The sequence below is a fragment of the Corticium candelabrum genome, chromosome 14 (assembly GCF_963422355.1).
Source record: "Corticium candelabrum chromosome 14, ooCorCand1.1, whole genome shotgun sequence".
Taxonomy (NCBI): Eukaryota; Metazoa; Porifera; class Homoscleromorpha; order Homosclerophorida; family Plakinidae; genus Corticium; species Corticium candelabrum.
The window spans coordinates 5,652,265-5,668,796 of NC_085098.1; the positions used below are offsets into that span (position 1 = coordinate 5,652,265).

The 16,532-nt window shown below is 43.6% G+C and overlaps 3 protein-coding genes across 3 annotated transcripts in view; 1 reads left to right on the forward strand and 2 right to left on the reverse strand.

Annotated features, from left to right (window-relative positions):
- The window catches only part of LOC134190133 (multifunctional protein ADE2-like), a 3,674-nt gene extending 1,553 nt beyond the window's left edge, over window positions 1–2,121 (forward strand). Inside the window, exon 3 of the mRNA XM_062658561.1 lies at window positions 919–2,121. Coding sequence (XP_062514545.1) covers window positions 919–1,852 — 934 coding nt within the window. The 3' untranslated portion in view covers window positions 1,853–2,121. The remainder of the gene's footprint in view (window positions 1–918) is intronic.
- A 375-nt stretch (window positions 2,122–2,496) lies between these two features.
- LOC134189995 (putative helicase MOV-10) lies at window positions 2,497–5,883 on the reverse strand. The gene is made up of 11 exons (XM_062658396.1): window positions 5,552–5,883; window positions 5,152–5,392; window positions 4,953–5,092; window positions 4,704–4,889; window positions 4,491–4,638; window positions 4,261–4,425; window positions 4,087–4,190; window positions 3,412–4,021; window positions 3,178–3,354; window positions 3,022–3,110; window positions 2,497–2,967 (listed from the first exon to the last, which is right to left on the reverse strand). The coding sequence occupies exons 1-11, from the start codon at window positions 5,644–5,646 to the stop codon at window positions 2,775–2,777; spliced, it is 2,148 nt and encodes a 715-aa protein (XP_062514380.1). The 5' UTR covers window positions 5,647–5,883; the 3' UTR covers window positions 2,497–2,774.
- Window positions 5,884–8,022: 2,139 nt separating this feature from the next.
- Window positions 8,023–12,437, reverse strand: LOC134190361 (uncharacterized). Its single transcript, XM_062658813.1, has one exon. The coding sequence runs from the start codon at window positions 12,226–12,228 to the stop codon at window positions 8,134–8,136; it is 4,095 nt and encodes a 1,364-aa protein (XP_062514797.1). The 5' UTR covers window positions 12,229–12,437; the 3' UTR covers window positions 8,023–8,133.
- Between the last annotated feature and the right edge of the window lie 4,095 nt (window positions 12,438–16,532).

The window sequence follows — 16,532 nt, forward strand, 5'->3', positions numbered from 1 at the left end:
TCTACCACAGGAGTGGACCTAGAAATGTGCACCTATGTTAACATTGAACATCATGTTGCTTTGTAAACTCATGAGACAACACTCTTTAAAAGCTCTAATGTAGTAGACATGAACATAACTGTTGATAGCAAGTGCAATTTAATTAATTAACAAAATATGGCTGAAGTAACCACTTTGTAATTAATAGTCTCGCATTGCCAGTCCCTCTCCTTTTTTGAAATGCACTTGCATTATAGCTATTGCCTGTAACATATGTTCAAGTGTCCTGGCAAAAATCGGTTTCAATCGCCAGTAAGCCTTTCAACTGTTGTTTATTGGTTGCACATGTGCAAGGGTCAATAGACGAAACTACTGCAAACTGGCTATTTAGGTGTTGATTGATGGGCACGGCAGCAGTGTCAACAACACAAATTTTCAGTGCTCACAGTGAACTGAGTGCGGTTGGTTACTCAAGAGGAAGATGTGACTTCAGGATCGTGTCGTGTGCTTTCCTGATCACGTGCATAGTGTAAGGAAACTGCAGTGTAACAACCTCAGTTTGAGATTTTAGACGAAAAAATTCCAAGAACTACATCTAAAAGCCTAGAATTAGCTACCAGACATGGTCTAACGCAACCTCATACTGCAACGTCTTGATCGTTCCAATTCAGGGTATAGAGAGACTTCAGTCAGCGTTGCCTTTAGTGCAAATTAGAGCATCTAAGTCCTCGCGGTTACTGAATGTTTGAAAAGTGCAACCTTTTCAAAACATTAGAGTGTGCATATGCGACTGGGGGCCCTGCACCTAAACTCCAAGGCAACGGTCGAGACTCTGAGGACACCACAAAATTTGGCGACTAAACTTTTTCGGGAATTTCGAACACTGACGTTGTTGAGAATTGGGGTTAATTAGTCTCTAGTGATGTTTGTTACTTACAGAGGTGTCAAAGAAGGCTACCGATTTTTTCCACCACTGGCTGAGTATTTCTTCAAGGACGACGAGAATCACGATCCTCAGTGGTCGTACGAGCAGCTGGTCGAAGCAAAGCTGAGCATGGGTGGCATCACAATCGGTCCCAGGGAAATCGAAATCATAGGTTACACAACACGCTGCGTGTTTGAAATTTTGGAGCATGCGTGGGCCGCTTTGGATTGCTCGCTGGTAGACATGAAGATTGAGTATGGAGTGAATGCTGCCGGTGAGATCCTCCTCGCTGACATCATCGACAACGACTCGTGGCGCTTGTGGCAGTCTGGACAGAGGAGCTTACAGAAGGACAAGCAGATCTATCGCGATCTCAAGGAAGTTACGCCTGACGCTTTGGCCAAAATCAAGAAAAGCTTTGAGTGGGTTGCCGAGCATGCTAAGCTGCTGAGTCCATCGATAGAAGGTCAGGTTGTGATTCTGATGGGTTCGTTGAGAGACGAGTCGCATTCGGCCGAGATTGCTAGCATTTTGAAGAAGCTTGGTGTGCCCGTTGAGCAGCACGTTTGCTCTGCACATAAAGGGTCTGCCGGTACTCTGAAAATTGTTGCCAAAGCAGAAGGGACGGGTATTCCGACCGTCTTTATTGCTGTTGCTGGTCGAAGCAACGGTCTCGGTCCGGTTGTGTCGGGTAACACCAACAGTCCTGTGATCAACTGCCCTCCGCCGTCATCACAATGGGCGTCGCATGATATCTGGTCATCTTTGCGCTTGCCGTCTGGATTGGGCTGCACTACAGTGCTGTCTGCGGACACGGCGGCCATCAGTGCTGCACAGATCTTGGCCATTAATAACCCAGTGCTGTGGGGCAAACTTCGCGCTCGTCAAGCTAATACAAGGATTGCTCTGGTGAAGGAGGATGCCGATCTCCAGTCACTGAAAGCTTGACAGGACAGAAAAGTTGAGTTAGTTGTTGGTAGAAGGTAGATAGATATATTGCCAGATGGTGTACTTGCCTGATAGGGTATGATGGATGGTTTAGTGGGTGCATATAAAGAGCAATTTGATTGTGTGGCCAAATAGTTGCCAGTTGGGCGAGGGTCACTGTGTGTAATTGCATACCTGTAGCATGTTCACTTTCAGTGAAGCTTCATTAGCTTCATTATCTCACATTCAAGCAAGGCTGGCTGACATGTGCAGTTTCCTGTAGTTGCTAGGTGACTAATGGAGACCAAAAGGCCACTAGGGTGTCAATGAAGATGTGATTGTGTGCTCAGTTAGTCCTAGCACATCGAGGAGTAAGAAACTGTTTGCGTTGATTCCATAATTGAGTTTAACTGCTAGAGTGGCTTTTTGTTGATTTATTCAAACTTACTCTAAGACTGAAACGCAAAACACTAAATGTTTAGGCTGTGAAGCTTCTGTTCTCTAGAGGGCAGTTTCTGCAAAGAGGGAGGGTTAGGCTAGGCTCGAGAGTCCAACCGTTCATCCCCCCCCCCCCCCCCCGCGGCAGAGAAAGACCTAGACCACAGGAGAATTTGTGCATGATCACAATTTAATACATGACGATGTATTTCATATGGGTGATAGCGATCATATTGCATTAGATTGAGTAAACCACTTCATACATTCGAATGCATTTTAGTACTCCTGTCATACTTGTGCTGTCGTTCACAACAGAGTGCACACGCAGTGTGCGTATGTGCAATAATTCTTACTCCTACATGCAAACTCGCTTTTATAGGAACACACACACACACACACACACACACACACACACACACACACACACACACACACACACACACACACACACACACACACACACACACAATCTGTAGTTATCCATAGTACATGTGTGCCCTTCGATTCATTCTTCATTTCTCCATTCTGTTTCTGATGAGGTCGGTTCGTTGTCCTGTTCACCTGTAGATGCAGTATACGAATCGTGTCTGTGTAATTCCAGCTCTTGAATTCTGTCTAACAAGGACTGATCTGCAACCGAAACATCCTTGAACTCAATACCTACATATCCTCCTTTACGACAAACAAACTGAAGGAACCTACAAACAACAGTCGCTCTATGGATATGGAACAGCATGTATATATGGAATTACGTTTTCCAGTGTTTGTCTCTGCTGAGAAGTTTTGGATTCCCCACGACAACTAGTAGAGCTTTCGCTCGTGTTATAGCCACGTTGAAACGCTATACATAACATGGAAACAAAAATTTGTTACATTTTTTCAATTGGATGCAATGCATGGATTTAAACCTTGGGATTGTCAAGGAATCCCAACTTGTAGTCGCGGTCGATGGCCAGGAAAGTCGGATTGCTTCTTACTGTCGAAATGATTATAATTCTTCTCTCCTGGCCTTGAAATTCTTCTACTGATCCCACCTTTACACTTTCAAACCCTTTTGCTCTGAGCACAGTTCTAATTTTCTCAACCTATCAAAGGAATTTGCAGCTTTTAATGGTTATTTGAGTCTAGATGCGTGATTGTACTTGTTTTCTGTATGGTGAGATGACTCCTATTTCTCTGGCATTCACTCTGATTCCTCGAGATCCAATGAGCTGTGCGATATAGCGATGGACGATGATGGCTTCTTGAGGATTGAAGAATGATGGACTGTTTTCTTCTCTCTGGTCTTCGCCTTCAATACCGTGAAAGATGATGGGAAAGTCTTGCTTTGGCAGATGTTCCCAGCGGCATAGAGAGGTTCTCACCAATGGATCGGCTTTAACTTTCAGCTCATTGTTATAAAACGTCTCATTTGGGATGCAAAGTATGTCAGGATGGGATCGATAGTTTTGTAGTAATTTTGTCAAAACATGAGGGTTATAGTGTGTGGACGACTTGCGCTGATACACATCACATTGTGTCATTAGACGTTCCAGAAGCGATGTCTGTAATCCATGCTTAATGGCTATGTGGGACCTCAGAACTGGACCAAGTTGCTTTGGGTCACCAGCGAGGACGAGCTGGCCACCTTTAGGGTTGTCGGTGTTAAGAAGACCGGCAACTGGAACCAGACATTCTGGCTCCACAGCATGACCAGATTCATCAATGAAAATGTGAGAAAAGTGATTCGATGGCAAGGAAATAGATACCAATCTGTATAAGAAAGCAATCACTAGACTCACTTACATTATTAATTTTGATGCTCACAATGCACATACCTGCCAGCAGTGATAAGTGTGGAAAGTATTACTCGATATTGTTTGAGCTTAGCCAGCTGAGGCATTTCAAATGATCCTGTGTCATCATCATAGCACGATACCTCCTACATACGAAATAGGCATTTTAATAATATAGAAAGATTGTTTGCTGTTTGTAAAGAAGTGCTGATCTACCATCACGGTGCCTGGTATATCTGTACTCCGAGGACGGCTGAATGCATTGAGACGCAACCCTTGATCTTTTGGCACGTGCGTCAATAGGCGCTCGCACAGTAAGTCTGTAGCACTATTGGATGGGGCACATGCCAGAATTCGGCTTTCAGGAATGCATTTGAGAACCTAACAGTGGAAAGTAATGTCATGATTGCATAAAGTATGTGGTAAGTGACTTGAGATGACTTTACTTGCTTTATTGCCTCTACTGTTGTCTTTGTCTTTCCTGTTCCTGGAGGTCCGAATATGAGATATGGAGCTGGCCGGGAATATCCGGATACAATCATCTCCACAGCTTGACTTTGCTCCCTGTTTGATGCAACGTCTCGGTCATAGAAACTAAACAGGATTGAACTTATTCTGAAACGTAATGTTGTATAATAATTGTTTACTGTATTGCTCACGTTAATGGTTTTGTCTTTGGATTCCATAGAACCGGTTTAGAGGAGGCAGTGATTGTTGGAAATAGAAGCTCTCGAGGTAATGTCTTGTTGGAGATGTCCAAGGCTCGATGTTGCAAACGTAGTGGAAGACGATTGAAGGTAAAGCGAATATCATATTTTTGTCCACGGATAAATTGTCTGTGAAACCTATGCAGAATGAACTACTGCATTGTTGTTAAAATGTGGCAGTTTTAGCTTATTGGTGAATACATTCGATCGAACTTCAGCCAAACTTCTTCTTTCTCGACTCTGTGGACGTAGCCTTTGTACTCGTGGTGATGAGATTCGCAAGTTGCAAGTATATGATCTCCTTTAAGGAGCGACGGTCTATTTTCTGCTAGACCTTCCACCTGTCATAGGTTGCAATGATGATAAGAGAACAATATGGGATTTGTTAGGAGCTACATACCTTAAGTGTGAGATAACCTCCAGGAGTTTGTGATAATTCTTTCTTTCTATCGTACCGTCTAATGTCACGGTACATTTGCTTTTCCTCAATGTGTAACAACTTATGGAAACGTTTGCTGTGGGAGTTTTGTAGATCTGCAGTCAGCTCGTCTAACATTCTGTCATTGATTTTGTATTCATTGATCTCTGGGGGTATCCTGTATTCAGCCAATTCTCTCACCATTGGAATTCTATAATGGGGCCTAGATGAAATGAAGAGTCTGAGTTACTAGTTTGATGTAGAAAGCATGGAAGAACGAGTGACTGGATGGTGCATACATGCATAGAGAGAATGGATGCATTTGAAACAGTTTGCCACTTAATCGTTATTTGTCTTGGAAGAGTGTAGAAACATTCCTTACCCGGGAGGTCTTACACCATCAATAATTGTACGTCTTCTTCGCTTTGGCCTTGGATTGAAAGGTACATATTGTGATCTGAGTTGTACCAACCGCATGTCTTCCTTGCTCGCCTGTGCTGATCCAGACACAAATCGGATGATGTGAAATTTGTTCCCACTTGCCCCATCTTGCAACTCGAATGCTAGGGTGCCTTTGTACACACCGATATGCTTTGGAGCAAACGTGCAAGTGACAACATAGCTGGTTCCTGGTGGTAATGTAACAGATGAATTAATTCCACTAGAGATGTACAAACGGTCTTCAAGTACAAAACTTGAAAATGGTTCAATGAAGCCACATCGCAACAGTTTTTTTGAATGATGTTTAGACATATTTAGAATTTCAAAGTTGATACTTCTTGGTGCCGCTGCAGTTGCAATAGCACGTCCTACTGCAGCTTGAATGACAACCGGTGGAAATCTGATCTCCACATCCTGCAAGTCTTTCGATGTTGTTACTCGAACTTCACACTTGTTACTCAAAAGTGCTTCTCTACTCAACCAAACAAATACATTTGTATTTAAGGCAAGATTAGGTTCAAATAGACTGTAGTGTCTACTACAACCTGTGAGGCAGGCTCGTGATTGTTTGAGCAAGACTGGACGATTCATTGAGCCACTGTGTTGCAGTAGGCATGCGTGTTGCTTGGAACCGATGCGCTGGAACGTGCCTCTTGAACTGTCCCATAAGTGATACTTCTTTTGGCCATGGCAGTATGGTATATCCTTTTTTCCCTAGACTGGTCCTTTCTTCAAGTGCAGATAGCTTTATCAGCAAAAACACGTAGCTATTAAATGTCATACACGTTGGTCCAGGACGATCTTTGAGGATGGTGTTGCAGTATTCATTGAATATCTCAAGAAGTTTGACATCACAAACCTGCCCACAGTTCTTGGTTAGGATATAACTGTGAAACGCTTTTGCTTTTTGTTTTCTTTCTCTCTCTTTTAGGCGAGCAAAATATTTGTTAGCCTGTTGTGTTGGAGTTGGATAAATCCTGCTCATTGTGGTTCTCCTAGCAAGAAACAGAAGTAAGGATGAATATCATCAATCGTTTAGAGAGACTGTAGGTTGGGGGCGTGCCCTAGTTTTCCGGTCTCCCGCAAAAGCATTCCAAGATATACACCACACGTGTACACACGCCCACACAAGAGATAAATTTACGAAAATAGGTGCTAAAGACGGACACCAGGCGGGCCAGACCTGGTTGACGCAGTATCTACTGAGTTGCTTTCTGGTAAGGTGCTAGAGCTACTGTATGGTGCTTTGAGATCTCACTTCAGCTCATGCTATCGATTTTCTTAGCGTGCGTGCATGTAACTGGCAAAATGCGACAAATTTTTCTCTCTCAAACGGCAGTGAATCCTCCCAACCGGCAGAAAATGCTAGCTCTGGCGAGAACAAATCTAGCTATGTTCAAACTGTCATTTGGTGCAGTTCTATGAAAGAAATAAGTCAACACAACTAGGCGTTTCCACTTTGGCGCCCTTCCCGTAATGTACCTATGCTAGCTAAGATAGTACTGTGACTACATGTGGAAGTATGAACACACTGAAGAGGTCTCACCTGATGACTGAAGATACTGTCGGTCAATCTTAGCGTGAAACTGGACAGTTTGCTTGTTGAGATCAATATCAATTCGCTGAACGATTTTCACGTGACGGTGACACCGCCTAGAAGGGCCGGCCAGTAATGAAAACGTGGGACATTTTGTTACATCATCATGCAGATCACCATATCAACGTCATTTTTCGTCTTCCATGGACACAAATTGAAGGCAAACAAACTTTGGCAGTTTCTCTACTAGTGGCATACAGTGGCGTGTCACTTATTCACCCCCTTGGGACCGGACCCCTGTTGGCTAAGTGAAAATGTTGGATAACTGAAGCTGGTACAAACTCAACTATTATTCATCCACATTTGGTATACTGAACGTAGATGTGAATTTATATAATATGCAGGATGCGTTAGTTGTGGTATCAGCTGTCAAATATCTGTCGTATCGTATGTCTGTAATATCATTTTGTCATATCATTACCCACATGGCAATCTTGACCTGTCTGATATTGGAAGTGTGTGGGATAAGTGACACGCGACTGTACTGTCTAATCATGGCAGTGCTATAGTATAGAAATATATATACACACACACACACACACACACACACACACACACACACACACACACACACACACACACACACACACACACACACACACACACACACACACACATATATATATATATATATATATATATATATATATATATATATATATATATATTAAGATCAATCAGCTCCTTTTTTCGGAAGGTCGACATTTGGAAATGAAAGACGGGGGGGGGGGGGGGGTACTTTCTAAACATTTCATGCAACAGTTGAGGTTTTAGACTAAAACATTTTCATAAAAAATAATTAATATGCGTCTGAATCCTTTACTGCCACAGAATAAAGAAGACTGAGATAGTGTACAGAAACTGTATTACTCTAACAATTCATGCTAGTATAATAATATATACTATACACATATGTAGTATAGTACCTACTTCTCCCATTCTACCACAATAATTCGACCTTCGAATGCTGTTGGAAGACCCATCTTTGCAGATTCGGCGTTTTCGCGTGACTCATAGACAAGGCTAGCATGGTCTTTGTCCAGGCGCAACTTGAATGGACCAAACTGTGCAGCTGCTTGGCGGATGTCCTTTTTAGAGAGGCCTCCAATACCTGCAATGCTCAGAACACAGTTCGATGGATCAAAACGCCTTCTTCGACCAAATTTCGATTTTGACGCTACCACTTGCCAACCGTCGCCGTCAGTGAATGCTTTGTTCTCGTCAGATGTCTGTGAATGTACATCCAAGGTATGTGTCTCGAATCTAGGATTTTTACTAGGAGTCGTTCCCAGCGCAACGTCAGAGCTGATTGAGGCAGGAGTTAACAATGCTCTCTTAGTGGATACCGGATGTTCAGATTCACCAGTCGGATGTGACGTCTTTAGGTCTCGAGATTTTACCTTTCTGTTTACTAGGTCATCTCCACTGAGTTTAGTTTTCGTTTTTGCAGACTGTTGCGCTCGGCCTGTCTGATACGTCTTGGGTTTCAATTTGAAGTCTGGTTTTATCTCATCTGACGGTACCGGTGACAAAGGAGTATCTCTTGCATGAGAAGTATTTTGAAGCAATTCTTCAGTCTTCGTGATCCCGTGCTTTTGCCCTGGTTGTTGGTCGGTATCGTCGATTGTCTTGTCAGTCTGGAGGCGTTTTGCTTTTATAATTTCCTCAAAGTGTGGAATCTCGCCGTTAGCTTCCGCATCGAGCAGGTTAGCGTACGTGTCTTTGTCCACGGGATCAAAAGCAACCGGACCTTGCACAGTGAAGCCGACACAAAACCACAATTTTTCGCGGCCTTCTGAATTAGGATTAGGATCTTTGTCCATAAGAATTCGTATTCCCCTATAGTTAATTTTGTTTCTGTCCAGTCTAGTTCCCTCGAGTCTGGCCAGTCGTGTCCATGCAGGGTGACTTCTCCACCATTCCTGACAGTTGAGGTACATTCCTTCGGTCTTGTGACGCTCCAAATGACCGTCCCAGAACGAGACCCTGTTGAATGGTACAAACACACAACCGTCACTATTTCTGCCTACAAAATACCGTGGCCTTGCTCTCTTGAATTGAAACGGTTTCGTTTCAACTAGCCTCTCACAAGTGCGAAAAGAGTCAACAGCAAGTTTTGAATTAGTCATACCTCGTTGTTGATCGTCCGGCAAAGGAAAATGAATGATTCCTCGAAACATAAACGCCCACTCTGACTGAGGAAAGTCGATGCAGCAATTGTGAACCAATTCTACTATATCACTCCATTTGGGCGGCTTGTCTATTTCTAGACATGCTCGTATAAGCATCACCACTGTAGAACAACCTACTTTGTGTCCTCTTTCTTTCACAACGGGCATGAGCAGGTCGATCAGTTTCTGTGTAACTCTCGGAGGTACGGAATTCCAAGAACTAAACGGATGCTCGTGGTAATCTTTCAAAATGGAGTCAGACAACAACTCTCGCATTTTAGGGTTATTTCTCCAACAGGCCTTGTTAGCATATATTTGCTCTGTTTTGAACGATAAGGTCGCGTAAAGCTGCATCTGCAAGTCGGCAGCAGCAATAACAGCCCTCTTCCAGCGTCGTTGAATTGGCTCTTCGGAAGAACGATCAGCATGCACTGCGCTTTCATGCTGGAAGACGATATGTAAAAGATGAAGAATACGCTGAACTAAGGACCTCAATAGATTGCCATGTTCTGGCGACAGAGAGCCAGGTAAATCAACCAGCTCACCGCTGACGAGAGATTCGAACGACAACCGATCCGGTGTTTTATAGCGCTTCTCAAATGCAGACCAATCTTTTATAATTTGAAGCATTTTAAGGCAGACTTGAATTTCGCCCACCAATGGATGCCAATTGCGGTAACGTTGACGACAAGACTGAGCTTTCTTAAATGCTTCAATAGCAGAATCGGTTATAGTCAGAGCTTTTTCTATATCAGACGTAGATACCTGCACATCGTTCTTCTTTAGATTACCAGCAAAGCATTCTAACTTTGTTTTATATATTAAGCCTTCCGTACAGTAGATAGCACTGACTTTGAGTTGAAGTATGTGGGCTTCGCGTATACAGCTTTGGGCAAGCTCAAACCCATTCATATCCGGAAGATCAGCTGCTGTAACCTCATCATCACCTTGCAAGTACGCTTGACGAACGTCACAGTTAGGAAACAAAGCTAAACTCCCGTAGTCTTCCATCCCCACGTGTCTACTGAGTAGTTCGCATGTGTAATAACACAGTAGTGGCTTCACTTGCCTATCTTGTACGTCTAAAGCCAAAAACCTTGCAAAGTGCTGCCAACCATACGCATTTTCTCTGACAAACGTGCACAGAGTAAACCAGATCGCAATGACAAAGTCCACGCCATATTTATCTGAATCCAAAATTTGTGTTAGGAAGAGAGAATAGCGGCTACTCTTAGCCTGCTTCGCATGGTCATGTTGATCTTTGTCATTATAGAAATCAGTTGCAATTTCATCGTATTCATCATACCATTCATCACCTTTGTGGAAATACGTTCGCTTGCAAAACAGCTCACAAGCCACTTCAGCAAGGTACTTCGTTCCAAAGGATTTCTGTCGAAGCATTGTAGACATAAAGTCGGTAGCAGTTTGAACCGGATCGAGCTCTTTCAGTATGATTTCTGCCACCAGCTGATGAGCTGGTCTCCATCCGTGGTATACATATTTATCTGTAGTTTCCGGAACTTCAAGTAGTAAGTCGCTGCACGACGAACTGACACTGCTCTTACTAAACATCTCGACATCATAGGCATTTGCCAAACCGGAAGAGTAGGCATCTTTAAAGCAGGATCGAGGAATGGACATGTGACCGTAAAAATAAACAAAGCTGCAAAACTGGAGCAACTGTTGTTCAACGTAGCTCATAATACGAAGTCTCGACTCTACGTACTCCGTCAACTTTCGCTGATTGTAACGTTTGCCAAACAGACGCAAACCAAAGTAGAACAACTGTCGATCACGATCAACATCTTGAAGCAATTGATTCTCCGTTTCTCGGCTTTTCTTTAGCTTTCTGATAATGGCTTTCAGGCGATCTACTTCAGAATCTCTAAGCTGGCTTGGAACTAAGAAAGTAGCATCGCCCAAGACCTCGTCTTCATTCATATCCGGATATGACAAGGCCTTGACTTCAAGAATGACACCACGTACGCCTCGTTTAGAAAGCTGATAAACTAAATTAGTAAACTGGTCGGCGTCATCACCATCCCAGTACAACAGTAATGGTAAGCATTCGCCGTTATGAGAATTTTTCTCACCAAACCTTTGGAGTTCCTCCAAACATTGCAGAGTTCTCTCAGTAATACCTTCAATGACTGCACAGCGACACTTTGATTCTTGGTGTAAATCCCACATAATTCTTTTTGCCAAAGAAGATCCTCCAGTACCCGGTCGATGCAAAATAGTTACTATAGCGATAGAGATTACTTTCGTAAAATTTTCGGCCAGCTTTTTTTGACTGGACCTGGCATTTAAGCGATCCCGGACGCATTGCTTCACTTTGATTGTCATATCTCGTTTAATGTCATGATTTAATTTAAGGTTGTCCCAAGATATTGGCTCTCCTCTGTAAAAGTTTCCTTCAACAATAGGTATGCGATCGTTTTCCACACCCTTCTTATATTCATGACAGTCCAATACTTCTATACTTATCCACTCACTTAGTTTCTTTTGCGGGACACAAGTTACGTCTCCAGAGCTTGTAAGGAGATGTTTATCACCATCTTTGTCTGGAAGAGTCTCCGTCAACTCGGTGATAATCTGAGCCACCATAGGCCACTGTAGTCCGGCAACACAATGGTTACGGACGACGTCTTCCCTCACAGTACACGACTTCACTAGACTATCTACAGTACTTTGCTCGTCACACAAAATCAGAAGTCTCTTCTCTGATTTGGAACTCCGAAGCAGCTTGAACAAGCTAAAAACGCTGTCTACAAGCCATGCCATTTCATTGATTGCGGTTCTGCTAAAGACAAGAAACATGGCTACCAAATGTGGAAACCGATCTTTCATCTTTCTAAGCGCAAAATCTATGTTGCTCTTGCACTGACAGAACCACTGGTCAGAATTGCTCAACTTGTCGAATTCTCCTTCTCTTCCGTTAGCAAAAATCCACGGTAATTGATGTGCCGCTTGTAGCACATCACTTTTATGAAACAATTTGTTAAATGACCGAATAAAATGTTTTTCACAGTCATAGTGGTGCAACGGTAACGGTTGAAGAGGAGCTCTGCCGCGATCAAGGCGGGCAGTTACCGACTTGAAAAGGCCATTCGTTTCCGAATTTTGGTCGAAATCGATAACACCGACCAAAGGTATCAGCTTCACAAAATCAAACGGAAACGGTTCTCGAGCGGTACGCTGATCCAAGGGAATGTCGTTAGCAATCAGCACATACTCGAATATCGATGTCGTAAGAGCTTTCAGCTTTTCCTTCAACAGTTTGACAAGTTCAGCTTCATCAACAGGAGAATCTACAGTAAACAAGTACACATATAAGTAGCATAAATAAATAAATTAGCACAGATTCGAACCTAATGACTTCCGACACTTCTCTTCTATCTGCTTAAATCTTTGATACTTTTGTTTCACTTCATCTCGGAGAAGAGCGGCCTCCGTTGCAGGCCGTACATTCGTTCGGCCATCTCGTCTTTCTACCAACACTTTGTTAGCTTGATCACGTTTGAAGCGGTCACTATCTTGGTATGCGCCATACGCTTTAACGTCAAGTAACTTGTAATAGGGCTGGCTGAACCACCAGTAGAAATAATAGTGTTTTGCAAGAGTATCCAACTGAGGATCAACGTCAATTTCAAATACGTACCTCTGATCATCAGGTCGGACAAGTTGGACATCCATTGAAGGATTAGTATGGCGCTCAAGATCTGTTACTTTGATTGGGTACATCTTAATAAATGGCCTCTGTCTTTCGTCTAGTTTCGACAACTTCTCTGTTTCGATGTGATTGTCTAGCATGTTAGCAAAAGCGGTCTCGATAAGTCTCATCAGGTTCTTCTTTACTGGCACACCGACGACTTGTGATACTGTTGCTCCATCTTCCCGACCGACAACACCAAAGCAAATAGTGCCCTTGCATCGTGAATTTAGACAGGCGGTAATAAAATGAACTGCATGTTGCATCATGTCAAAGGAAAGGATAGGCAGATCCACGTCTTTCAGAGAGCGGTATTCCAGTTGCACCTCTTCTCCAATTTCGATATGCTGGAGTAAAGCTCCCATTGTGTATATCAAATCCACCGGATTCGTGCCGAAAGCTCGTTTATTAATACCTACGACGTGAGAACGCTTATAATACAGACCAGAAGATCAAGACAATGTCAACTTACAGTGACAACTACTTGCACGTCGAAGAGGCGATGGAAAAGTGTATTTTGCTTGAGAAGGAGGAAACGCTAAATTGGGGGATACAGGAGTCTCAGGCAACACTGGCATTTCGCTAGCTTCCTCTGCTTGCTTCAAGATGTCTGTCGCGTCGAGATCTACAGATTCACGAGAACATTCGTGCCGGTGTGAGTCTCTATCCTCGTACGCAGCCCTAACGTCTGTTACTGTAGAGTCTGAATGTACGCTTTCTTCTTTAGATTCCTGATGGCAAGACCAACCTACAAACTCAGTCTCTGGCAACTCGCGCTTTGGATTGTAGTCAGCCAAATGGGAATTGTCAGATGCCGTGACCTGTAGAGGCGACGACTCTACCGCCCGATCCTCTGTAGCAGTATGTGTAGCTGCAGACCCTTTCTTACGTCTTTTTCGTTTCTTCTTTGCTTGTCGTCCGAGAAGAGAGTCACCGTCTCCAACAGCCGCCGAATGATCAATTCTATCTCTTTTGGGCACCAAGTAGTCTCCTGGTGCAACAAGTTCGCTACTTCTAGCGACAGCTGTGGATCTTACCATTTCTCCATTCTTGAAGGATTGGCGGCTTTTATCCTTGACAGAATCGTCACCAGTAGAAAGCGATACATGCAATGGCCTTTGTGTTCTGAGGGTTTGCTTACTGACGATCTTGACGGCATCGGTCCCGACACCAAATTTTGTGGGTAGGTGCAAACTACTGTCGAACGAACCTTGTTGTTCTCTCTGACAAGTGTGAGTACCCAAAGACTGAACCAAACCCGTACTGTCTTCTTTCAGCTCTTCGGCGTTTTCAAACAACGCGCTTTCCGCTCCACCACCACGAGAGGTCTCAACACGAAAAGCGGAGTCCGCCTGTACTGACGCTGTTGCGCTAGCAACGAGACCTAAATTGCGAGAGATTTCAGCGTCGTTACTACTCGTAGAGATTCGTTTGCCTTCTGGAATAGATGCTTTCTTTGTAGCTTGAGACAGAGGCCGGGGGCTCTTAGCTAACTGCTCTGTATCTTGATCAATAAAATGGGTAGTTCCATCTTGACCATTGCTGTCAAGCAAAACCGGTTCAGTTCGTGGTTTCTGGTCTGGTGGCGGTCTTTGCGAACTACTAAGATTCCCCTGTTCATCTCTGTCTGGAACATACTCTACACAATACAATAGCATTTCTTACATAGTATATATGTAGTCATGATCACCTCGTAGACTTACCATCTAAAAAGTCAATGTCAATTGCAGCGTTTTCGCCACTATAAAACTTGCAGATGGGTAATGCCTCCTGCTCTCGGTCAAGTGCCGTCTCCTTGCTAACAAACACGAATGGCCGGTCTGGATAAATTTTATTGATAATACTCCGCAAGGTTTGAAGCGAAGTGATCATTTTTACTTCTACTAAACGGAGATGTTTTTCATCCCGACAACAACGTAACGGCACATGTCGAGGTAGCCAGTTTGCTATTTCGCGCATGATACAGCGCGCATGCCCAGTTCTAAAGCCCATGCTCTTAAAATCATCGATAGTAGCTGCTTCTAGACTTTGGACGCTCTCAAATCCCTCGTGTACAAACGCCCTGAGGTATTTCTCTTTCACTGACTCTTGTGAAATGCAAGCACGTCCAATCAGTTGTCGGAGTTCGTCAATTTCCTCTGCGTTGTGATCTACCATATTGCCCTCACTGCTAGCCACCGCGTACCGTCCAGCTTTAGAACTTGTCGCAAAATCTGATTGCAGCAAGGCAACTTTAGTAACGTCTCAACGCAATACACTATTCTAGACTGCAATTTTATACCGCGATCTGGTGACTGTGTTTGCCCTTCGTTGTCCGCTCCTCCGCGAAGCGCGAAGCAAACATCAAGGCTGGACCTAGCCGTTACACCTTGCTCCTCCAAAGTTCGAGAATCATCTAGCTACACGGTAGCAAAACAAAAACGTCAGAGAAACAAAGTACGTGCAGTATACAATGGAATATGCTTGGATACCAGTCGATGTGAGGCAATCCGGGAATGCAGTCTCAATACAGCTGTAGCTATTCCAGTCTTCTTTTCGATACTACATTTTACGTTGAATGCAGTAGTACGCGAGTCAACTGCTATGCACAGATGTCCCGTTCCGCAATGTACAAAGATGCAAAATCTACAAGATTTATCGAACTATATATACGGCCACCCACAACACATAATTTGACTAGCAGTCTACTCAACTGAAAACATACCTTCGAAGTTGCTCTCTTGTTCTGAAAAGCCTAAGCGTCTTGTCTGTCAAAAAGGCCCATTTGCAGATTAATTAAACAATCATAACCAAAAACGTTTAATGTTTTACCTGCTGACGATAGACCACATGCACTGGAGGCATCAGCACCACAGCAATGTCGACAAGTTGTATCAGCTAACAGACAAGATTAACGATAAGTAACAACAACGCTATTAGTTGAAGCCAGCTAGTAGCACTACACAGATCGCCAGGCCAGATATAAAAGTTCATTAAGCCGTTCAGTATCCGTTTCATCCAGTGGAACCACAAATTACTAAGTCTGCCAAAACCTTGCAATTTTGTATAAGATCAAACTTGCAAGGGCCCGTGTTCTGCTCCGTCTAGCTCCACAGTATGACAAGAATATATTAATTAATCAATAATCCAAAACTGTAATGCACTTTATATGCATTCAGACGTTGACATAATTGATTACTATTAAAGTAATGAGTGGTCAATTTCCCAAATCCGTAGGAGTCCCCAACTAGCTATGCATCTTATATCACCGGCGTAGGAACGGGGGTGTGGGAAATCCCCGCTCAGTGTAGTAAATCCCCGCTCAGTGTAGGCAATCCCCGCTCAGTGTAGGCAATCCCCGCTCAGTGTAGGCAATCCCCGCTCAGTGTAGGCAATCCCCGCTCAGTATAGGAAATTCTGTGCTACTGACTTCTGCACACCTTTTTACGGTCTGGCAAGCGAG

Excerpts from the sequence above, each read along its gene's own strand:
- LOC134189995 (XM_062658396.1), bottom strand. The coding sequence starts at position 5,646 with ATGCGGTTGGTACAACTCAGATCACAATATGTACCTTTCAATCCAAGG. Across the intron at positions 5,093-5,151 it reads GAGGTTATCTCACACTTAAG|GTGGAAGGTCTAGCAGAAAA; the intron begins GTATGTAGCTCC and ends AACCTATGACAG. Across the intron at positions 4,890-4,952 it reads TGGCTGAAGTTCGATCGAAT|GTTTCACAGACAATTTATCC; the intron begins GTATTCACCAAT and ends CATTCTGCATAG.
- LOC134190361 (XM_062658813.1), bottom strand. The coding sequence starts at position 12,228 with ATGAAAGATCGGTTTCCACATTTGGTAGCCATGTTTCTTGTCTTTAGC.